Genomic DNA, 25,134 nt, shown 5'->3' with positions numbered 1-25,134 from the left:
TTAAGCACTGGAATGGACACATGGAAAAACTAAGAAAATGTGAAAGAAATTTATTAAATAAATATCGAGTAGTAGTATATCATCGGCAATTAAATTTAACAAAAATTTATGAAAAAAATATGATTTTATGATCAAAATTAAAAAAATGTTCCTTTTATTTTATATTTGACGCTCAATTCCCACTTTTCATTTTACAAAGGTGACAGAGAAGCCATTTGAAAGATTGATACACTATATATTTTTAACGTTATTAAACCTATGTCGTCGGCAATTAAATTTAACAAAAAATTATAAAAACATCTGATACATGATCAAAATGTAAAAATTATTTTTATATTTTATATTTTACGCCTAAGTCCCACTTTTCAGGATCACAAATTGTATTTTCATTTTACAAAGGTGAGAGGGAGAAGCCATTTGACAGATTGAAACACTACATTGGTTTCTATAAGGTTGCTACATTAAACAATCCAATTAACGTGTACCTCCAACTTATATCATAACATGCAATTTTGCTGAAAAAAATTCTTAGGATTATCTCAAAATCTAATTTAATATCTAATTATAAATTTTAAACTCCAAAAATTATTAAAATCAAGTAAATCTATAAACATATGAAAATCTTGAAAATGGATTGGTCTAGATAATGTATTGTAAGACGCACTATTTTTAGGACTCAAACTCCTTTTTTTTTTTCATATCATACGTTTCGATGTCGAGATGATCACTTAGAGGTTTTTCAACATTAAAACCTTTCCAATAGATTTTTGAGGTGCATATGCAATTTTACATTTTAAGGTAACAACCTCATATAAACTTTTTTCATTTATTTATGTTTTATGTACACTTCACCTTAACTTAGGCCTGTTTGGGTGTATGGATTTGAAGGCATGGATTTTTAATATCTTGGATATTATCAAAATCCACTGTTTGGATAGGATACTTATAATCAGGAAAATCAAAATCGTGGAAATAAGGCCTACTTTGCCATGATTTCATTTTCACGCCACAACCTTTTTTTTTACATTTTCAAGGCCCATGGATTTCACTTATTGGCTCTCTCGACCCGAAACATAGGGAGCATTTGGTAGGTATGAAAATTTTAGAGAGAGAAAGTATCTAAATTTTTTAAAGAGAGAAACTATCTCAAAATTTTTAGAGAGAAAAACTATCTCAAAATTTTTAAAGAGAAAAACTATCTCAAATTTTAATTTTTAGAGAGAGAAAGTATGTTAAAGTTTTAGAGAGAAAAAGTACCAATTTTTTTAGAGAGATGATCTATCTCAAAATTTTAGAGAGAGAAACTATCTCAAGTTCTAACTTTTAGAGAGAGAAAGAATGTTAAAATTTTAAAAAGAGAAAGTACCAATTTTTTTTAGAGAGAAACTACCTCAAAATTTTAGAGAGATAAACTATCTCAAAATTTAAGTTTTAGAGATAAACTATCATATTTTAGAGAGAGAAAGTATATGCAAATATTTAGAGAGATAAACTATTTCAAAATTTTTAGAGGGAGAAAAATCTCATATTTTAATTTTTAGAGAGATAAACTACATCAAATTTTTTCAAAATTTAAGTTTTAGATAGAGAAAGTATCTCAAATTTTAAACTTTAGAGAGATAAAGTATATCAAGGTTTAGAGAGACACTATATCAAATTAATTTTAAAGCGAGAAACTATTTCAAAATTTTAAAAACTATCTCAAACAAGAAGTTTTAGAGAGAGAACTTTTTAAAATTTAAGAGTGTAACTATATCAAATTTTAGAGAGAGAGTGCATAAAAACTTTTAGAAAAAGAAACTATCGCAAAATTTTTAGAGATCTCAAATGTTAGCTTTTATAAAGAGAAAGTATCTCAAAATTTGAGAGAAAAACTACATCATATTTTAGAGAGAGAAACTACTTAAAAATGTTTATAGAGAGAAACTAAATCAAAATTATTGAAGAGAGGAAAGTTCTCAAGTTTTAAGTTTTAGAGAGAGAGTATCTTAAAATTTTAAAAAGAAAAACCATATTAAATTTTAGAGATAGTAAAGCACCTAAACATTTTAGAGAAGAAATTATCTCAAAATTTTTCGACAGACAATTTCAAATTTTAAATTTTCAATTTTGGATAGAAAGTATATTAAATTGTAGAGAGACCAACCATATCAAATTTTAGAGAGACAAACCATATCAAATTTTAGAGAGAGAAACTATTTCAAAAAACTTATAGATACAATATTCCAAAATTTGAGTTTTAGAGAGACAAAGTATATAAAAATTTTGGAGAGAGAAATTGTGTCAAGTTTTGTTACCAAACAATGGACATGGGAGTGATTGCAAGGAATCCATGAATTTTGTATAGTTTTTCTAACCAAGAGATTAGAGGAGGAATCCGTGACAAAAATTCTTGATATTGAAAATCCATAGATTTTCTTCGATTTCAAATATCTAAGATTCCTAATTTCCTCTTATTGAAACGGCCCCTAGAGTATTTTTGGCGTTGACTCTATGTGAAAATACCTACACTAGTGTCCTCCAAAGGGCTTTACAATCTCGGCTCTCTTCATATATATATATATATATGTATAAAGAGATATGATCTTATAGAATCATTCCCCACTTATGTGTGTAGGATCCTAAAGGATTACCATTAAATTTGATACGGATTTTTAAAAAAGTTATCACATAGGTGTAGGACTTGACTTTTTTAGAGATCCGTATCAAATTTAATGGTGATCCTTTAGGGTCCTACACAGATAGATGGGAGAGGGTCCTATAAGATCATTACCCATATATAAATATACAGAACCCAAAGATTATAATTTTGCTCATATTGTTTTAATTGCTGCTAATATTTGACGGCAATAAAAACCCCTTTAAACCATCATTTGAATTATTATGTGCCCAAACGAAAGATAGCCCGTGAAGGCCAAATTTTGTCTGTACCTTATGAATTATTTAGGACTATAAATATACCATACACAAAAAAACAAAAGGAACGAACAAAACGTTTTGCACATGCATGAGGGAGCATGTGATGTTTTATAGTTGGTGCTGCGTACATCGTTTGGATATTCGCAAGATATCGTTGAGAACCCAAACAAAACCATTTTTTGGAATCAAAAGCCTTTTTTTTTTTTTTTTTTTTTTTTTAAAGATTTTTATTATTTCCCTACTGTATAGAAATTCATTACCCATCCAGCAGTTGAATTTAGATCAAATAAGCCATTGACTGTATGATCTAGACCCGATGCTTTACAGTATTTTATTTTTAGTTTTCATACTACAAATTATATGAATATGAAATTGGGACTGTATATAATGAGACCATTTCCCTTTTATACAATGTGGTCGCAATTCTTTACAATCATTTGATGTGAAATTTTATAGCTTGGATGTGTCACAAAGTTTGAAAAAATTTATTTTGAAATTTGAGCTTAGTAATGGAATAATTGCAGCTACCTAATTTCACATCCAATGGTTAAGATTATTGTGACTATCTTGTATCAAAGATAAATGGTCTTATTCTATAATTTTTTTTTTAAATGATATGTGCCATCATCTCAATGGGGCACTAAAACTAATATTTTCAACAAAATGAAATGACCAAAATACCTATGAAATTGTTAGGGGTATTATGGTCATTTTATTTTATTGGAAATATTTTTTAATATTTTTTACAATCGCGAGTTTAAGAGAAGAGTGGATGTTCAAAATTTAGTGTCAATTTTTTTTAGATAAAATAATTAAAAATAAAACAGTATAGATGTGTGACATTGTAATTAGATCCATCTCAGTCGCTCATTCAGATCTGAAGGCCAGATAAGGGGAAGTACATAACTCATAGACATTAGGAAAAGTACAGCAAGCTTGCCCATTTTTTCAACGGTAACTTGGAAATGTTTAACTAATCTTTGTCGAAATTTAAAGTATGTAGTTTTTTTCTTCACAATTTCAAAATAGCACCATTAAGAGGGTGACCAAAAGGTTCTCATTTTCGTTTAAAAGTTCAAAGAAAAGGTTCTTATTTTACTTCTTTTCTTTGTATTTTGGGGGGAGATTAGCTTACCAATTTGAGAATTTTGCAGCCTATTTTATATTTTCATGTCTTTCTTCTTTCTCTTCTTTTGATTTTAATTTTCTTCTCTCTTTGATATTCTGTGTCATGTCACTTTCCGCTGTTCTAAGCATCCTCTCTCGTCCTTCATTATTCGTATTATGAAAACTACTGATTTGGTATGCGAATCATTGATCGGGATCAAAATCACAGTGACGGACCGATTTCCACCGGCTTCGAGAATCGGCCCTAATACCTTTATTTAACAATAAGACTATGTTCAACACTCACACACACATATAGGAGTGATTTCGTGTAACCATATTATTATATTATATTGAAACTACACTTCTAAAAAATCATGTTCGTGGCATTTGTATGATTTAAAAAATTGCACACAGACCGTTCTTCAACCCAATAATCAATCTAAGAAAAAGTAAAATTCAATTTTCATTTTAGATATACTAAAAATGAGTCCTCCTCCCCCAATGAATCTAGGCTGTCCATTTGACGAATTTTAAGATCTAGGCATTTACGAACTCATAATCAAAAATTTATTTTTTAATATCTAATAAAAATAAAACCATTTAAAAATTTTAGTAAGGGAAAAAAAATCTTTCTTAACCCAAGATCTAGACATCTCACAAAAATGGATGGCTTATGTTGATTGAATAATAAAACATTTTCTAAGGTATGTTTTTCATTATTATTTTTTTGTTTTTTATGGATTTTTTATTGGAATGAAAAAATATATTTTAAAATTGAGGTATGGTAGGTCGAGGCTTGAGTATCGTGGGTTGGATAGGCTCATGGTCGAATTTTGGTTGGACAAGGTTTGGCTTAGTGCCGACAGAGTCTGGCTATATAGTTTAGGATCTAGTCCTCAAAATGTGGGGATTCGACCACTACTTATAGACATTTTTCCTCCTTAATCACTGTCAAGAATCTGTGGTCAAATCTCGACCGTTCCTTACAAACAGCACTAATGGCCTCGTCAATGTTGTTATCAGTATTGTTTTGTTGAAAATACTGTTCATGATGCAGATTGGAGAGATCTTCAGAGGAAGATCCCACGGATCCGAACCACAAACTGATTTTTAAAAAAAAAAATGATAGAGAGTGGGGGTCAATCGAATTCTAATTTGATGTCAGATTTCTAAAAAATGAGCAGATCTGTGCTTAGATCAATGGCAGAACCATCGTTGATCCATAAGCATGAAAGATTGAATGAAAAGAAAAGAAAATCATAAATCTAATAAAAATAATTGAAAAATAAGAAGAAAAGATGATGAGAAAAATAACATCAAAAGCTTTGAGGCCTCACCTGTATCAGAACCACAGCTGTGTTTACACTGTGTGTCATCTGTTGTTCTCTTTTCAAACATGACCAAGCCTTGGCTTGGGTGAACTCGAATTTTACTGATCTAGGCTAAAAGTTGGTTTCAGGGGGCTAGGGCCTCAATGTTGCTTATCTAGATCTAGAGTTGCTCTCAGGTTTCTTAACTCACATGTTTTTTTATTTTCCTAGCTTTTTTTAGGTCCATAATGGTTGCCCAAATATCTTTTTAAAGATTGAAAAATATGTAAACGGATAAGTACCAAAAACTACCAAATCTGTTAGAATACTGGATCACAGGATAGGGACCATGGACTGTGGTAATCTATGGTTTAGAGGTCTACTGAAATAGTGTGATCCTAAGGGTTCAAGATAACTATAGAATTTACCAGTTTCAAAATAAGATGTCTATAGTTGCCCCTCTTTGGCACTCTCTGTCCTTTAAGGGACAGGTCGGTGGCAAAGAAGTAGACATTGCAGACATTTTTTTAGGAACATGATTTTTTTTTAGGATGAAAATGGCTGCAGTTATTCTTTTTTTAGAGTTTTGTTAGGCTACCCTTAAAATACTCAACATTTTTTAATACTAAAATAACCTTTAATTGTAATACAAATTTTTTCAAGTAGGGGCATTTTTGGTCATTTAGAAGGGTAAAAGGGAAATTTTTATAAAAAATAGTGGCATTTTATTAGTAGTTAAAAGCAATTAGTGCATCTTGTGGGTGATGTCATGGGTGATGTCATTATCTACTATTGTTAATAAATGCTTTTGTTTTTATTAAGAATTTCTAGTTTATCCTTGATTAATTACTTAAAATACTCCTAAACAAAAAGTTATTATACTATAGGATAAGAGTATCTAAATGTCTAAAAATGTTGAGCACTTTAAGCGTTTATACTATAAATGGTGTTGCCTAACAAAACCTTTTTTTTTAATAAAATTATTATTATTATTATAATTTTTTTTTTTTTTTTTTTTTTCTAAGATGCGTCCCTTTCTCTACAACTCACGGCCGACCATCTCTAACTTTAATCCTTTTACGAGGCCCTCAAAAATCTCACGGAACAAAATCGATTAGGGCTGCAAGAGAACAAGTGAACTAAACAAACATTATTGTATAGAGCCATGTGATACGATAATAGTCACAATAATAAAGGTGACTATGCTATTGTGATAACCTAAAACAAACAAGATAAGCCCATCTCCTACGTTGACCATCTAAAAGTTAAAGCAGTAAAGATAAACCTTTGAGAAAAGCCTTCTTTCCTAATCTTTTAGTAGCATAAGATAAACCAAAGCAAAATAATGATACATACATAAGATAAACCAAAAGGATAACCTTAGAGGCGAAAGATAAACCAAAACAATAAACTTGCTCTTTTTAGAAGGCAACCAAGTGATCTCTGTTTCTGTTTTTTGTGGCAAACAGTCAAACAATGCCAACAAGAATGATAAAGCAAAGCGATTTTTTTTTTTTTAATCTTTAATCCCTCAAATTTTTTTTTTTTTTTTTGTGCACGGATCTAGTTTGAAATGCCCCACGGTGGGCTCCAAACTATTGAAGATGCAGATCGAAGAGATCTTTAGAGAAAGATCCCTTGGATCCGAACCACAAAATGATTTTTTTAAAAAAATTGATAAAGAGTGGGGGTAATCGAATTCTAATATGAGGCCAGATCTACTCAGAAATGAGCATATATGCTCTCAGATCAGTAGCAGAGCCAGCGTTGATAAAAAAACACGAAAGTTTGAATGAAAAACAAATAAAACTATAAATCTAACAAAAATAACTGAAAAATAAGAGGAAAAGATATGGAAAATCCTTAGTTGGGCCAGTTGGCTCAGAGCACCCAAGGCTTCGAGGCCTCACCCGTATCAAAATCACGGCTATGTTTACACAGTGTGTCCTTCGTTGTTCTCTCTTCAAACTTGACCAAGTCTTGGCTTGGTTGAACTAGAGTTTTATTGATCTAGGCTAAAATTTGGTTTCAGGGAGCTAGGGCTTCAAGGTTGCTTCTCTAGATATAAGGTTGCTCTCTGTCTCTCTCTGGTGTCTTAACTCACACGTTCTTTGATTTTCTTAGCTTTTTGTCTCTGTCGCCCAAATATCCTTTTAAAGAATGAAAAGAGCGTGTAAACATATAAGTACCAAAAACCACCAAATGTGCTAGGATACTAGATCACATGATGGGGACCATGGACTATGGTGATTTATAGTTTAGGAGTTTACTAAAATAGTGTGATCATAAGGGTTCAAGAAAACCATAGAATTTACCAGTTTCAAAATGGGGTGTCTACAGTTGCCCCTCTTTGGCACTCCCTGTCCTTCAAGGGACAGCTAGGTGGAAAGGAAGTAGACACTGTAGACATTTTAAATTCCGCACACCAACTATCCATCAAAGATATTCTCTCCCCGCTCACTTACTTGGGACATTTTCATCGTAGAGTTTTCGGTGTGAGATGTTCCGGTGATTTACGCAAACTTGGGACTCAAGTTGGATATTCTAGCCATGCCACTTAACTTCAAGGGTTTGACAATTTCAAATATTTAAATGTAGCATTTTTTTATCTAGGCTAAAAGTTGGTTTCAGGGCGCTAGGGCTTCAAGGTTGCTTCTTTAGATCTAGGGTTGCTTTATGGCTCTATCTGGTTTCTTAACTCACACGTTCTCTGATTTTCCCTACTTTTTTTCTCTCCATAATGGTCGCCCAAATATTTTTTAAAAGATCGAAAAAAGTGTGTAAATGGATAAGTACCAAAAACCACAAAATCTGCTAGGATATTGGATCACATGATGGGGACCATGAACTATGGTGATCTATGGTTTAGGGGTCTATTGAAATAATGTGATCCTAAGAGTTAAAAAAAACTATAGAATGTACCAGTTTCAAAATGGGGTGTCTACAAATACAAATAGTGATGGTGTTGTTGATCTGTCATAATCATTTATTGCATAAGATGCAACCCCTCGATTTACGGTTGACATGATCATGGGCAGTGGCATATCGGATGGCTGACAACACTACTAGTAGCGTTGGAGTCACTACTAGCACCTGTTGGTTCAAATTTGGCTAGAATGCAAGTGTCCATAGATGATGTGGGTGATGATTTCGGCCAATCAGGGGCAATAATTGATTGTGCCCTCGTCAGACGATGGTGACTCCGCCATTGGTGAAATGATGGTTACTTTTCAGCTCAGTTGTGCAATCAAAAGTTGAGCTATTGGCAGCAATTTGAGCCAATCAATTATTGATTTTATTGATACTGGCATCAACATTGTTGATCCCTGTGTTGAAGACAATGATGGCTTTCTCAATCCACATTCTGAGGTGTTAGTTTGGTGACTTGGCCACCGCTCATTGAATGCTACTGTCACTGTCGTTGACACTAGTGTCACCAATGTCGTGCCGATATTCGTCAAGGCTAACCCTGGTGTTGCAGATACTGTTGTTGTCATTGATCACATATTGGTTTTCCTTTGATTTCAGGCGTTTTGTTTCAAAACTCCTCTTGTCTTGGGGCCATTGTCGGCTTATTAGGGATCTCACAGAGTTTTGGGTTCATGGCCAAGTCTTTGTGGTGGACCAAACATGGCGGTTTGGATGTGAGGGTACTAATTTTGAGATCCTAGGTGGTTCCAGGGCTCATGGTCGTTGTTCTAGTAGTTTTCGATTTCCTGCAATTTCTTCAGTCGGGATTGGGGTGTCTACAACTTGTTTGACCCTAATTTTTAAATACATTTTTTTTCCAGTGAACAATAAAATAAAGTAAAATTTGAAAACACGCCATAGAAAATGCTTTTTTATCGCAATTAACATAGGCCGCCCATTTGGTGGGATGCTTGGATCCATGCCTTAGAAATATTGTTTCCCTTTCCAAAATTATTAGATAGCTTGTTCATCTAATGAACTGGTAAAAGTCTAAATCTTGAAATTCACCAAATGGATGGTCTAGATTCATTATTAGAGGGGGACTCATTTGGACTACATCTAGCGTCCAAATTGAATTTAAATTTTTTTTGGTATTGATGATTGGGATGAAGAAAAGGTGTGTGCAAGTTTTACGATCATACATACACTACAAATATGGTTTTCTAGAAGTGTGGTTTCGTTATATTACAATGATATGGATTGTCTACAAAGAATCTATTTATCTTTTGTATATGGAAGTCACAATCATTTTCATTTATTAGATTCTCTTATTTTTAAAGAATATACGACTAAAATTTCAAGTGATTTAGGTTTATAAAAAAAAATTAAAATTAAAATACGAAATGAGGTTGTGACTGTCAGATCATCCCAGATTCAACCTAGGTCGTTGGGTTCATATGTAGCTGCGAGCTAGTGGGTTAACCTCAAACATTTCTTCTCTCTTTCTCTCTCGTGGTAAGAGGTAAGGTGCACCTTCAAATTTTAACATGGTATATAATTTTGATGTAAAAGGTTCTTAGGATTATCGCAAAATCTATTTTCATATTTAATTATAAAATTTTAAATTTCAAAAATGGTTAAACATATGAAAATCTTGAAAATGGACAGTGCAGATAATATGTTGTGAAATGTACTTTTTTTTATACTTAAAATCTTTTTATTTTTCATGGTCATACATCTCGATGTCGAGATGATCAATCAAATTTTCAACATTAAAACTACCTTTTCCAATGGATTTTTGAGGCATATCCGTAGTTCTACATTATAAGGTTGCATCTTCATATAAGATTTTTCCACATATATATATATATATATATATATATATATATATATATATATATATATATATATATATATATATATATATATATATATATATATATATATATATAAACTCTAGATAATCAAACAACCATATACGCAAAAGATTCGTGCACCTTTTTCTCTATTTCTTTATTTTAATTGGTTATTTTAACTTTTTTTTTTTGTTGGAAGTCAATTTCGATAAATCTATTGGAGAGCTTATCTAGTTGGAAATTCTGAGTTTATGATTATTAGGAAAAAGTTTATATAAAGTTGCAAGCTTAAAATGTAGAATTGCATATGCATCTCAAAAATCCATTGGAAAATGTTGTTTTAATGTTGAAAAAACTTCTAATTGGTCATCTCGACATTCAGATGTATGAATATGGCAAAAAAAAAAAAGAAAAGAAATTTGAATCTCAAAAATAGTACTTCTTGCAATACATTATCTAAACCGTCTATTTTCAAGATTTTCATATGTTTATAGATTTACTAGATTTCAACTATTTTTTTAATATAAGCTTTTATAATGAGGTATGAAAATAGATTTTGAGATAATCCCAATAATCATTTTCACCAAAATTACATGTTAGGATACAATTTGGAAGTGCGCCTTAATTGGATCATTTAAGGTTGCAACCTTATAGAAACCACACCCTTATTGTTGTTGTTGTTGTTTTTGGTGTTATGACCATCATTATCATCATTATTGAGTATGGATACCCCTTAGTCTAGCTGACAAATCCCTTAAATGACCTTTCGGATTTTTTTCCCCAAACATCTGACAACATATTTATTTATTAGGTAATTTGTAGAAAAATCCTCTAGTCCCACTTTTTGAAAACGTATAATGTATTTTAATTTTATCGTTTTTATACCTTATATTAAACTCAAATTGATATGTCATGATTCTTGACATCGCCCACTTATAAAAAATACTAACAATTACTATAATATAAATAAAATTATCATAATAGCTTTGAGCATTTTATGGTTATCATTGTCATTTATTATATTAAAATTATTTTTGATATTTTTATAGGTGTGTAATGGTGAGAAGTATAGAATAATATATTTAAATTAATGTAATATATATAAAAGTAATAAGATAAAAATACAGTTTATATTTTAAATCAGTGAGAGACAGGGATAAAAAGCTATGAAGTTTACATGACTATTTTTAAAGGGAGTGCGTTTTACAAGACCATTTATCTTTGTCACAAGAAGGTTACAGTTGCTCCTAATCATTAGATGTCGGATTGCATGGTATAAGATGTGTTATGAACTTCAAGAAATTTCTTGTTGAACTTTGAGTTGTTAATGACACTCTCATAACCACCCAATTTGAAAGCTTATGGATAAAAATATTGTAATCTTCTGGTATTAAAAATAAATTGTCTCTTTATATACTCTTCTATTTTTTAAATACCAAAAATAAATAAAACCTTTTCGTTATTTACTCTAATTTATCTCACACTAAGAAATTTTGCATTTTCTTGGAAAAGCAATGCCGTGACTTTAAGTCTCATTTGAAAGGAAAAGCTACGTTGTGGTTGATTTCGGTTTATGGGGGGAGTTTGGGAAAGTAAAATAAAATAATATAAGGGTGGCAATAGGGGTGAGTTTCAACCTATCCGGTCCACGTCATGGACCCGGCAAATTGGATCTGTATTCAAATGACGCCGACCTGACCTGAATCGGGTCGATGTTCAACACGGTGTAAAATATATCAGATACATAAAAATATATATTACACATTTTATGAAGGAATTTTATACTTTTGAACCTGTTGACTAGGATCCTGGTCAGGACCGGTCCACATGATTTGGATTCGACATGGAACCTTGTTCAGGTCCATATGAAACTTAAGTCCGGTAGGGATCGACCCGTGACCCAACCCGGATCCATCACCATCCCTCAAAAGTTGCAGCGTTTGCAATTGATAGAAATGAGTTTGGAGGACGTATCTCTCTCTCTTGAAATGATTTGGTCGGGCCATGGACATCAACCCTCTGTCTCTCCCTTTCCCTCTCGACGTTTATCTCTCTCTAAGAACTAACTCACAGAATCAGTCATTTCGTTGGCCCTCTCTCTCTCCTCATCTCTCTCTCTCACCTAACCGACAGCTTTCATAGACCTCCTCTTACACGCAACTGTAGATGTCTTAAATTGAATTTTGATAAGAGCATAGAGTCCAGGAAGTGCATGAATCGGAGGTGTGATAAGAAATTCGGATGGACGAGCGAACCCCATGACGATTTTTTATAATATGGGCAGAGACTGTGGATTTATGCAGAGAAATGGAGGCTTCTTTTAATCATGTTTATATATTTGCAAATGAAGCTTCAAACTCGTCAGCAAAGAGGGAGATTTTTTCAAGTGATGGGGTAGTGGTGGTAGTACCATGCCGCAGCTAAAGTTTAAACTTCCATTGTCACCCAACGTATTAAAAAAAACCACTAATGATTTATAAAAATGTACGGTTTGTATGGAGCCTAGGCTCTAAACCATCAAATTAGAGCTTACCTTCAATTAGTATTGAGAATTATGATTTTAATATTAGAAATCTTTTTGGTAGCCTTAAAATATATTTATATCTTTATTTATATAGTTTAAAGCTTCAAAAATAGTGTAGATTGATAAATCTATAAAAATTTGAAAATCTTGAAAATTGACAGTAAAAAAATGCGTTACAAAATACATTATTTTTAAAACGTAGAATTTATTTTTTTCTCATGTCAATAATCTTGATGTCGAGATAATCAGTTTGAGGATATTTGGGCATCAATACAACCTCTTCTAGTGAGATTTTTGAGGTGAACTCGAATTTGATTGTTTAAAGCCACGGCTCTATACAATCTTTTCTTTTTATAAAATGGATAGGGGCTTGTCAGCCATAATGAAGTACCAAAAAAAAAAAAAAAAAACAGAGACCAAAAGTAGGTTGAATACGAGAGAGGGAAACCGAAATAAAAATAGGAATGTGTAGAAAACAAAAAATGATAGTGCAAAAACATAAAGAAAACGAGACAGAAATAGAAATATGTAGAGACTGAGAAACGAGGAAAAAAGCCAAGGGGAAGTAGCGAAGCACTCGTAATGATGTGATTAGTATATAAGCATTTAGTGAAGTAAACGTCATATCACTAGAGAGAGAGTGCCTGAAGCAAAAGGTTATATTACGTGAGACTTTTAGATAGAGAGAGTAAGGTTATATTACTTGAGACTTTTAGATAGGGAGAGACAGGAGAGTAAATTGTACTTAACACGGAATATCATAAAGGACACGGTGACGTAGAACTGAGTCGGCCTTTAAATTTGTTTTTAGATGGACCACCTATATGCATGCAGTTTTATAATTTCGATCTCCATATTGTTGAAATTAAACAATTTTGTTCTTATAAATCTATCTATTTTATTCCTTTTATGTATATCCACTAGAAACAAATTTTCTGTTGTAAATCCACCTTTACTTTTTGGGCATTTTCCCTTCAATAATTTTGATACTCGGGCAATATTTTTTCTTACAACCAATTTCCAGTAAAAAAATGAATTGTTTTTATCAACATACCTTGAACTTTAACGCGTGTTTCAAAATGTCACGTCCAACATGTGTCGGCCCGACGAGCAAATGTATCAAACCAACTTGCGCGGGTCTGCTAGACGTAACTTGAGTATAACGCCAATCCGATACAAAAAAAATTATTGGATCAATTCTATATTCAAAGTGTGGAGAGAGAAAGAGAGGGCAAAGAAACGCTTGCAAGCAAACAAATCTGCAGGCTTTCCCTTTCAGCCATCGAACCTTTCTTCCTATAATTAAGGAGCTGATATTCATACCGGCTCACCCACCGCTACACTCATTCTTGTATCCATTCATATAAATATATACTACCTTTCTTAGTCACCCCAATTCAAAATTGCAATTATTTTTCATGCCTTAACACTCTCAATTCTGACATAAAAAAACCTCCTGAAACTGGGGGGAGGTAATTGCACATAGCTTTGGATCTCTTTCTCTCTCTAAGACTCTGAAAAGCAGTTCCATGGCTATTGCAAACCCTGCTGTTTCTCTCTCTTCTTTAACCAGGAAACCCATCTTCAAGCAGGGTTCCATAACCCCTTATTCGTCGAGCCTGTTGGGCCGGAATCCCCTTCTTTTCGGAAACCAAATCCTTCTCTCTAAGAAATCCAGAAGTAAAATATCCATTTTCCCTGTATGCTCTCTCTCTCTCCCTCTCTCTCGCTTTTATGTGGGTGCGTGTGAAAGACAGAGACATTAAGAGGATTGGTGTTGTATGGACTTTGGATAGCTCTTGTTCTATTATATGCCTGGTTTATATGTAAAAAGAGAGAGGTTGGTTAAGAGGTTTGGTGTTTGTTTTTTTAACTTTAACCATGATTAAGAAGTTTGGTGTTACATGGATTTGTTAGGTTGCAAGGATCTTTGGACCTGCTATATTTGAGGCATCAAAGCTGAAGGTGCTCTTCTTGGGAGTGGAGGAAGACAAGCATCCTGCAAAACTCCCAAGAACTTACACTCTCACCCATAGCGACATCACCGCGAAGCTCACCCTTGCCATCTCCCAAACCATCAACAGAGCTCAGGCATAAAACATTCTTAAATCAATTTCTCTCTCTCTATCTCTCTTTTTCTAAGGTTAACTTCTTGAAGGAGAGGAAGGAGTTTCTTGTTTCTTGGTTTTTTGGGTTTGATCTGTGGTTTTTGCTGTTTATTTTTTATTGCAGTTGCAGGGATGGTATAATAGATTACAGAGGGATGAGGTGGTAGCAGAGTGGAAGAAGGTGAAGGGGAAGATGTCACTGCATGTTCACTGTCACATAAGTGGTGGTCATTTCTTGCTTGACCTCATCGCCAAACTCAGATACTACATCTTCTGCAAGGAACTACCTGTGGTACTTCTCTCTCCTTTTACTTTTTCTTTTAACTTTTGACCTGGATCCATTGAATTGAATGATCTATCTCTCTGTTTCTTGTGACTTTTTGGTGCTCCTCCTCCCCTGTTTCCTTGTTACTTTTGGACTCTCTCACTCTTATTTTAAAGCTGATTTGTTGTGAATTGTAATGAATAGGTATTGAAGGCGGTGGTTCATGGCGATGGGAACCTATTTAGCAAGCACCCTGAGCTTGAAGATGCATTAGTTTGGGTTTATTTCCACTCTAATCTCCCTCAATTCAACCGGGTGGAGTGTTGGGGCCGTCTCAAAGATGACGATCAGGTCTTTATCTCTCCTCTTAACTCTAATTTCATCTTAGTCTAAGCCACCTCACAAAAATAATTGTTTAAGAAAAAATAAAAAACCCACCCACCAACAGAAATGTTTTTTTAAAAATTAAACAATGCCGTAAAAGACGAGCTAACTCGTTGTGCTTCTAGAATGAAGATGCGTCCCTAACTAAACCACCCAACCGGTTTGAAAAGCAATTTTGTTTTGGCCTAATTGTTTAAATCCTTCACCCACAAATATGAGTCAGCTGGTTCGATCGAACCAAATTGATGATAATAAAATTAAAAAATTAAAATAAAATAGGGATCTATAGAGATTTAAGGGAACTTGGCTTAAAAGAAAAAGAGAAAAATACAAGAGGGGACTTTTACAGGGAATTGGTTTGGTCACCGCATATTCCCATCCAAATCAACAATCCGGATCAGAACTTGCTGGGTTTTAAACTCTGTTTTGGGTACATACTTTTTTCCACACATGGGTGGATTACTGCAAGCAAGATGCGCGAGATTTTTCATTAGTAAATTATCCCAGTGAAGAATTTAAGCACGTAGACCGCATCCTTTGTAAAGACCTCTTTTTTTTTTTTGGGTAATTTTCAATGGGGAATACAAGCCGCTACCTCTTTTTTTTTTTTTTTTTGTGGTAATTTTCAATGGGGAATACAAGCCGCTACCCGTTTTTTTAATAGATTAGGGAGTTACATTTTGAAAGTGTTAATTAAAAGTGTCAACGGTAGGAATGGATACCACGTGCTAATCGGGTGCGTAGATGCTACCATCACGACCCCAACCCCTTTGTAAAGAGTTTAATACATCGAACTACGTAAACTAATGATATTTCATTTCTTCCATAATCACAGTTCGTGTCTATTTAGATATTCATTGTGCCTAGCCTACCCACATGGGGTTCGGACTTCTTTTATCCAAGCCGAGTGTCAATCTGGTTCCTAATGGGATTGGTTCCTTTGGGACCACCCGTTCCCATTTGGAACTAGATGAATCCAGTGTTTTAAAAATCGACAAGTCGAACGGGACTCGCCCGCTTCAACTCGAGAACCGGCACAGCCCGTACCAGTTCCATCACAAAATCGAAACCGCTCGGTTCTAGAGTAGAACCGCCGATTCCCATCCGGTTCAGCCGGTTCACGCACATGCTCTTGTACGTCCGTGCGCACTCACACGTGCGCACGTGCAAGGTTGCCCCCATATTTTTGCACATCGCCCGCTTCTAGAAGAGAATCGGCGATTCCGGCCGAATCACTGCATAGAATCGGATGGTGACATCATGTCTAGGCATGTATGACGTTTCCAAGGGTAATTGGGATATTTGTTTTAAAAATAAAGATAATTTTCGACATTGTTGGACGGCAGCACCACATTCACATGCAATCACGTGTTACCCCATGTACCGTTCGCCTGCATGCTGTTGAATGCTCATCCTCACATCTTTTATAAACTTGGAAGTTGCTTGATATTTCCGATGTGGGACAATTCCCACTTACCTTCAACAGCGTGCAAGCCATCGTCACACAAGCCATTACCTAATAAACGGCCATATAATTTTTCCAAGCCGTTAACTATTGCAAGCCATTGTCCATATTTGTAGCGTTTTAATTTAGCGTGTCAAATTAATAGCACTAATAAACGGCTATATAAAATTTTAAAAAAATTAATAGCACTCATTAATTTAGTGTGTCAAATTAAAAAATAGCCATATAAATTTTTTTGATGTTTACTAGTAAATAGTTTTTTCGATGAGTTTTATTGCAATATTTTATTTTTATTTTTATTTTTTTGTAGCTATTGTGCATATTGCCGATGGGATTTTTTTTTTTAATTTTGTCATCTTTATTTTTCATTTTTTTGGGTAAAGTTATTTTGAATTTTTTAATATAATTACATTAGAATTTATTGGTGGTTTCATTTTTAATTTTAGTCATATGATATGGAAGCCTCTTCTAATAATTTTTTAATCACTTTTCAATTAGATAATATTCTAAAATATTTTTAATTTGTTATTATTTGTTTAATAAAATAATTATAAAATATAAACTAATAATTATAATTTCAGTATATAATATTATAATTAGTTAGGTTGTAATAATTTTGGAGTATAGTTAGTTAGGCTGTAATAATTTGGGTTTTTTTAGCGAATTAGGGTTTTTCGCCAAAACGAGATTTTAATGGCCATTCTTTCATTGATTAGTCTACACTTTATAATAGTCCATGTATAATTATATATTTTATCCATGATAATTCTATGATTTTTTTTTTATGCGATGCAAATTTAATATTTAAGTTTATACAGGGAAAGAGCATCTCAATATATAAAAATTGATGAGAAAAACGAAAGTTAATAATGTAGTACCCTCATTTCTTATTGGATTCCTAAAAAAAAACATTTATAATGAATTTTAATCATTTTTTTGGATTTCTTTGAAGCTTTAATCAGACCGATTCAGCTGATTCTCGATCCGGATCGCTGATTCGCCGATCCGGATCGGTTTTGGAGGTACCCAATCCGGGTCACCATCCGCTTTTTAAACCATTGGATGAATCTATTAAGGAACTAGATAATCAAGACCACACAAAGCGCCTGGTTTCCCCACATTATATTATTATTTATTTTTTATTGGCTGATTCTCACATTAGAGAATTGATCCTAGTTGTCGATCCATATTGGCAATTCATTGATCCATACCAAATTGTCTTATGACCGGTTCGCTTGGCCAATCTAGTTTTCTAAACACTAATTTTACTCATTAATACAACTAAAATATCAACTATTTTTTAACTCATTATTATACTGCCTTTGAGGGTGAAATTAAATAAACAGAGATGGTTGACATGAGGGGGTCATATAAGTTAAGGCATGCGGGTGACATGTGGGGGTCATATAAGTTAAGGCATGTGGGTAACATTAGGGGGTCATATGTCCCTGGTCTATCTAACGTCCATCTCTAAGATGTATGTCAAAAAATAGAAATTATAACATCTTCATTTTCATTGTAAAGGGCTCTTTTTTCTTTTTTCTTTTTTCTTTTTCTCTCTCTCTCTTTTGCACTTTTAGCAGTTAATAGGTCGAAAATCTGTTCTTCCACGGCTCTTTCCAATACCAATTTGATAGAATTTTCAATGGTGATTCAAACTTCCACTCTTGACCACCTTTTAAACCCTATCCCCGTCTCCTGAGTAATCTAAATATTTTTAATGAAATTAATATAAAATTTTGCTATTCATTACAATATTTTTTATGGTGTACGTGATGATTCTTTTATTATTTAAAGGGTGTAGTTTGCATAATGTTGCAACTTTAAGCAATCCAATTAAGGTGTACCTTTATTTTTTATCATGAATATAATTTTGATATAAAAAATTTTTAGGGTGGTTTGAGAATGTATTTTCATCTATGATTATAAACTTTTAAACTCTAAAAATGGTTCAAACAATGTAGATCTAAACACACATGAAAATCTTGAAAATGGACGGTCCGGATAGTGTGTTGCAAGATACACTATTTTGTGGACTCAAAATTTTTTTTTTCTCTTCATATCCATACATCCCAATGTCGAGATGATCAATTAGAGGGTTTTCCAACATCCAAACAACATTTTATGATGGATTTTTTTGGTGCATCTTTGATTATACATTTTAAGGTTGCAACTTTATATAAACTTTTTTCTTATTTAAATAATTGAATTCTGAATAGAAGGCCGTATAATTGAAAACATTATGTATTTTTTGAGAGTTAGTATTAGATATAACCTTTTAAAAATGACAAAAACTTCTATACATTTCAAAAAGAGTATAGCGTATAAAATATTTTATCTATGTTTTCATCTTTTATCATTAGATTTTTTGTTGAAACCTGATATTTTCTTGCGGAAAAGCAAACATGTTTAATTACCCAAAAAAACGCAGCAAAATGTTTCTTACATGCACAATCAATCCAATCACTTTACTTTAACTTTAGGGTAAGCTTATTATGCTTCCTCTATAGCATAGAAGTTCTATTTTCTTCCTTATCTAACCGTCCATTCTGAATGGAGGGTTAAGATTGCCCCAATCACAATGTCACTTTTTTATACTATTTTATTTATTTTGAAACCAAATTTTGGACGTTCACTCATCTATTAAACTCGCACTAGTGAAAAATATAAAAAAATTCTTTTCAATAAAATAAAATGACTAAAATACCCCTAAAAGTTTCAATAGGTATTTTGGTCATTATATTTTATCAAAAAATTATTTTTAATATTTTTTGTAGGTGCGTCCCAATGAGAAAATGGCACGTACCAAATTTCATATTCATACAATTTGTATAAAATAAAATAAAAATAAAATACTTTGAGACATCAGATCAAAGATCAAACAGTGAGTAGTTCTTTTCATCAAAATTGGACGGCTGGATGGTAGGAGGATAGAACTTTTATGCTGGAGGAGAAGCATAGAAACCTTTCCCTTAACTTTATTGAGAAAAAGCAAACATGTTTCTCACACGCACAATCAATCCAACCTCGTTAACTTTCTCTTTATCACACACACCGTGGAAGCATTAGCACTTAAATGGGTCAACCCAAATTGGGTCCGAGTCCAGTGTGGACCCCTATGAGGTCGAGTTGGGTCCACGTCGGGGTTGACCTGACCCGATCCGGTTATGTAAAGTATATAAAATATGTACTAAATAATGTATAAAATAATTTATTTTTATTTTTTTAATTTCTAGACCTAAATCCAAGTCTAGGTGAAAGCTAGACGCGTAGGTTTAGGTCGAGGTCGATGTGGACCCGACCCGATCCGCTGTGACCCCTAACGGGAAGGTGCAAGGCAATTTTGGGTACATGGTGTACGCATGGCTACGCGTCCTTATAATTTGGGCTCCGTGTGTAAAGCAATGGTTTAAAAAACGGATTGGTGACCCGGATCGGGCTTCCAAAAAATCTATCCGGATCGGCGAATCGGCGATCCGGATCGGGAATCGGGTGAATCGATCAGGATAAAGCTTAAAAAAAATCCGAAAAAATTATTAAAATTCATTATAAATATTATTTTTTAGGAATTCAATAAGAAATGAGGGTACTCCATTAAGAATTTTCATGTTTTTGAATGAATATGCGAATATTGATATGTTCTTTCCCTGCATGAATCGCCATTCAGCATTTAATTTACATCACACAAAAGGATAAACATAGAATTATCATAGAATAAGTATATCAACATACATGGACTACAATAAAGCATAAAATTAGTAACATATGATCTAAAAATAAAATGATAGACCACGTTATTGTTCTTCTTGGTCACGCTGGTGCCATTGATTGAATTCGTTTAACAATTTATTGATTCGATCTAAAAACGAATCATCGATATTAGCAGGCGTCTGACTATTTCCAAATCCCTGAGTGTTAGTGTTTTGTTGTGCTCCCAATCTAAAATCCCCGAAGATTGTCCATCCTTCATGCTCACCTGCATTGTCGTACTCATCCCTACACTGTTGCTGTTGGGACTCGATATGTGAATAATATGGCTGGGATAGGGTGGCTTCAGAATCATCATCTCTCTCATTTTCTCTTTGAATAATATGGATTAAAAAAAAAAATAACAAATTTTCAAAAAAATCGATCATGGATTAAAAAAAAAAAATCACAAATTTTCAAAAAATTCTATCATGGATTACAAAAAAAAATTCGATCATGGATTAAAAAAAAAAAAATCACAAATTTTCCAAAAATTCTACCATGGATTACAAAAAAAAAATCGATCATGGATTAAAAAAAAAAAATCACAAATTTTCAAAAAATTCAATCATGGATTACAAAAAATTCGATCATGTAAAATTCGATCATGGATTACATAAAATTCGATCATGGATTACAAAAAAAACAAAAAATTCAATCGTGGATTACAAAAAAAGTAAAAAACAATTCGATCATGGATTACAAAAAATTCAATCATGGATTACAAAAAACTCTATCATGGGTTACAAAAAAAGCAAAAAACAAAAAATTCAATCATGGATTACAAAAAAAAAAACAAACAATTTGATCATGGATTACAAAAAAAAAACAAACATTTAGATCATGTATTACAAAACATTCGATCATGGATTACAAAAAATTCTATCATGGGTTACAAAAAAAAAAACAAAAAACAAAAAATTCGATCATAGATTACAAGAAAAAAAAACAAACATTTCGATCATGGATTACAAAAAATTCGATCATGGATTACAAAAAATTCTATCATGGGTTACAAAAAAACAAAAAATTCGATCATGGATTACAAAAAAACAAAAACAATTCAATCATGGATTACAAAAAAATCGATCAAGTATTACAAAAAAATCTATCATGGATTACATTTAAAAAAAAAAAAAAAAAAAATCCGTATGGGACTCACCGATTCACTGTTCGGACTCGCCGATTCCGTATGGTGAATCGGCAAGTCACTGTACAGAATCGTCCGGTTCTCTCTAGAACCGGACGATTTCCAATTTTTTAGCCGATACGATCCACTTTTTGTGATTTCCGATTCGACTCGGCGTTTTTTAAAACGCTGGTGTAAAGATTTCCCACCACTCCTAGCCTTTCTTTAATGGATATCATCGGGTATCGTATTATGTAATATGGAAAAAACATATCTATATGGGCCATTGTTGACCGAGGTTACTTTAGTCGTAGTTAAATCTTTAACTAAGGTTAGTAGCAGCTATCCTGATCAATCAACGGCTATCTGAATGAGTGCAATTTTAAACCTTTCATTTTCTCCTAAATAATTACTCTACAAGGACTAGAAAATGTTGAGTTCCAAGAGGAACATTTCGATAGGGGTGGCAACGGTTCGGGTTGGGCCCGGGCTTGGATCCAAATTTCCTGGACCTAAATCAATTGGATCCGATTCAAAAATTAAAATATTTATGTATTATAAATATATTTAATATATTAAGATCCAAAAAATATTACTAGACCCATATCTGAATAGTGTTCAGGTCCAAATTTCTAGACCCGCCCCCGGTGGATCTAATTTGTGGACCTTTACCTGTACCCAGATCGGGTCTATCCCTCGGGTCCTGGTCTATTGCTACGCCGACATTTAGATATGGGCTCGGGAAATTCCGTTAGTGAGAATGGAGATCAAGACATCCCTGCTGCTCATATTTAATCATTTGTTCCCTAAAGTTCCTAAAGAAAAATACTTGTCATAGGATCAAGTGCATTTCTAAAAAAAGAAATAGAAGAGAATTCTCTTTTCAAAGATAGCTATATTACGTGGATTCTTATGGAATAGAAAAAGAGAAGATAGCGATCCCACGTGTACTCTAATGGGACCACACGAAGATGCCTAGGGTCCCTATCTCATGAGACGCAAAAGGAAAAGGTCAAAAAGGATTGGAAAAAGTTTATATAGAGTCGAGGCTTTAAACAATCAAATTGGAGCCCATTACAAAAATTTCACTAGAAAACGTTATTATGATGCCCAAATATCTTCTAATTGATCATCTCGACATCAAGATGTATGAACAAGAGAAAAAAATAGATTTCAAGTTTTGAAAATAGTGTTTTTGTAATGCATTTTGGACTGTCAATTTTCAAGATTTTCAAATTTTCATAGATATGTAGATTTACACTATTTTTTAAGCTTTAAACTTCATAAATAAAGATTAAAATATATTTTAAAGCTATTACATAGATTTTCAGTATTGAAACCATATTTCTTGATACTATTTCAAGGTAGGCTTTAATGTGATTGTTTAGAGCCTAGGCTTTGTACAAATTGCACCCAAAAGGATTTCTCAATTATTTAACATGGTCGTCACTTTTAAGTTTCGGAACGGTTACCTGGATATGGGTATGAAAGCGGTTTAATCGGCCTAATCGGTAAATCGGTTGATTCAACCACTCTAATCGAACAAGCTTGGGGCGGTAAAAAAAGTGTTAAAAAATAAAATAAAAGTACAAAAAAATCTAATAAAATATAAAAAACATAGAAAGAATGATAAAACAAAACACATTTAAATGAAGTTAAAAATTAATGAAAAAATAGATTTTAACCCATTTTATATTTTTCAAGGGCTATTTTTAATTTTTTTTAAAAAAGATGGGAAAATATAAAAGTGAGTATTAATGACCAAAAGAATTTTTAATCTTTACCATAATGTAAAGAATATTTAAAAATGCATTACAAATCAAATTTCTTATTTTTGGGAATTTATATACTTTTTTTTAAAAAATACCAATTGATCTCCCTAACCGCTCAAAATCGAAACTGGCCAGATCTAACTGGGTGGTTAGCGGTTAGATCGGACGATTTGCGAACAACGCTTTTAAGTCTTTGTACTCGTAATCATGGGAGTTTTGATTGGTGCTTTGAGATTAAATCAAAAGATATGGATAAAAGGTTAAATATTTGATCTCTTACGTATTTTTTAATAAATTTATTGAAAGAAAAGATATAACAAGTAGGAATCGGGTTGAGTTCAAAGTAGTAGTAGCACCACCCGTCACTTAGCTGCCGGTTTCCATTCTTACTAATACTAAACCCTTTCCAAAAATACTAACATTTTCAAAAAGTTGCTTCACACTAATAACGGTTAACGTTAAAAAAAAGAAACCAAAAAGATATACGGTGACTATGGAGCATCAAGAAAAATGTAGTCCACTGGATAATCACTGCTCATCTATATGCTGGACAGTGATGGATAAATAGAGGGAGTTCCTTATAAACATAATATCGAGCTCAGTGGTGGGTCGCACCATCCATGATTTCAATGGATTGTGATGATCAAGTGGAGTAAGGTTTCTTCCATAGTCCTTCAGATTATAGAGTATATGATTACTTAGAAGAGATCTTTTTCCCTTGGTTATTGATCTTTTTGTGCTATCACAGGGGGCCCATAAGACAGTGGAAGCGAGTGGTGAGGGTTTAGCAGAATGGTCCACTGTGAAAGAAGAGGGCCCAAAGAGCCATTGGGGGAGACCAATGCCCTGCCAAACTGACTGTGACTGTTGCTTCCCTCCATCAAGCCTCATTCCATGGCCTCATGACTTTGAAGAAGACAACATTCAACAAAATATGCAACATGATACTCCACAATCATCTTCCCTTCATGTCAATTGACTCAGCCTAGATTTGAACTTTCAACATGAAGTTCATATCTTCATGAAAGGGGTTTTAATGTTTTATCTTCCCCCTATTGAAGGACAATTAACATGTATAATATGTACAGTTGTGTATTCAAATATTCAAGGTAAATAATTTCTTTCAAGATTGTTTCATTTTCAATGTGTGTTTAAAGTTTTAGTTGTAACAAATACTTTGGTCTTTGGAATTTCATTGACCTATTCAAGCTTATTTTAAGAAATAAGGGTATTTTAAGGCTCTTTCATATGAAGTACATTTAATATTCAAGTCTCAAATCTCTAGAGTTTCATGGATGCAAGCACCCTATATTTGAAATTTCCTCATCTCCTAGGGCTCATCAAAATTGAACATTACATTTCAGCTTCTTCATCTACCCATGTTCACCAGTCAGCTCTTCTCTATCGCACGTGTTCCCTGTTGTATTGCACTGGGCTCAAGAGAGGATATAGACCTCACCTCACGCTTTGCCCGACATCATGTTTTGGTGGGATCCTGTTTGAAAAACAGAAGTCAACTCAGAACCGTCCGAGTCGAACTAGAAAACAGTTGGTCAAATTTTATCCCCAACTCGAGAGTTTGCCAAATGTACCTAAAAATTAGATTAAAAAATACTGTTTATCATGTATTTATTG

At 33.1% G+C, this 25,134-nt stretch overlaps 1 protein-coding gene across 3 annotated transcripts; it reads left to right on the top strand.

Moving 5' to 3' along the window:
- Positions 1-14,121: 14,121 nt before the first annotated feature.
- LOC18424250 (protein STAY-GREEN homolog, chloroplastic) lies at positions 14,122-24,722 on the top strand. 3 transcript variants are annotated; one of them, XM_088845742.1, is made up of 5 exons: positions 14,122-14,309; positions 14,547-14,720; positions 14,862-15,029; positions 15,207-15,353; positions 24,248-24,722. In XM_088845742.1, exons 3-5 carry the CDS (start codon positions 14,931-14,933, stop codon positions 24,476-24,478), a joined length of 477 nt encoding a protein of 158 aa, XP_088701868.1. In that variant the 5' UTR covers positions 14,122-14,309; positions 14,547-14,720; positions 14,862-14,930; the 3' UTR covers positions 24,479-24,722. The 3 variants fall into 3 exon arrangements, with proteins under 3 accessions (XP_088701868.1, XP_011628941.1, XP_088701869.1); XM_011630639.3 differs by having other exon boundaries at positions 14,122-14,329; XM_088845743.1 differs by having other exon boundaries at positions 14,122-14,469.
- Positions 24,723-25,134: the final 412 nt, after the last annotated feature.

The sequence above is a fragment of the Amborella trichopoda genome, chromosome 9 (genome assembly GCF_054954075.1).
Source record: "Amborella trichopoda isolate Santa Cruz 75 chromosome 9, AtrichopodaSantaCruz75HAP2 v2.0, whole genome shotgun sequence".
Classification (NCBI taxonomy): Eukaryota; Viridiplantae; Streptophyta; class Magnoliopsida; order Amborellales; family Amborellaceae; genus Amborella; species Amborella trichopoda.
This window is presented reverse-complemented; position numbering and strand designations above follow the sequence as displayed.

What these genes read in the sequence shown, in the direction of transcription:
- LOC18424250 (XM_011630639.3), top strand. Translation starts at nt 14,159, where the DNA reads ATGGCTATTGCAAACCCTGCTGTTTCTCTCTCTTCTTTAACCAGGAAA. An exon ending in GTAAAATATCCATTTTCCCT is followed by an intron (nt 14,330 to 14,546) that starts GTATGCTCTCTC and finishes TGGATTTGTTAG; the next exon opens with GTTGCAAGGATCTTTGGACC. An exon ending in TCTGCAAGGAACTACCTGTG is followed by an intron (nt 15,030 to 15,206) that starts GTACTTCTCTCT and finishes TGTAATGAATAG; the next exon opens with GTATTGAAGGCGGTGGTTCA.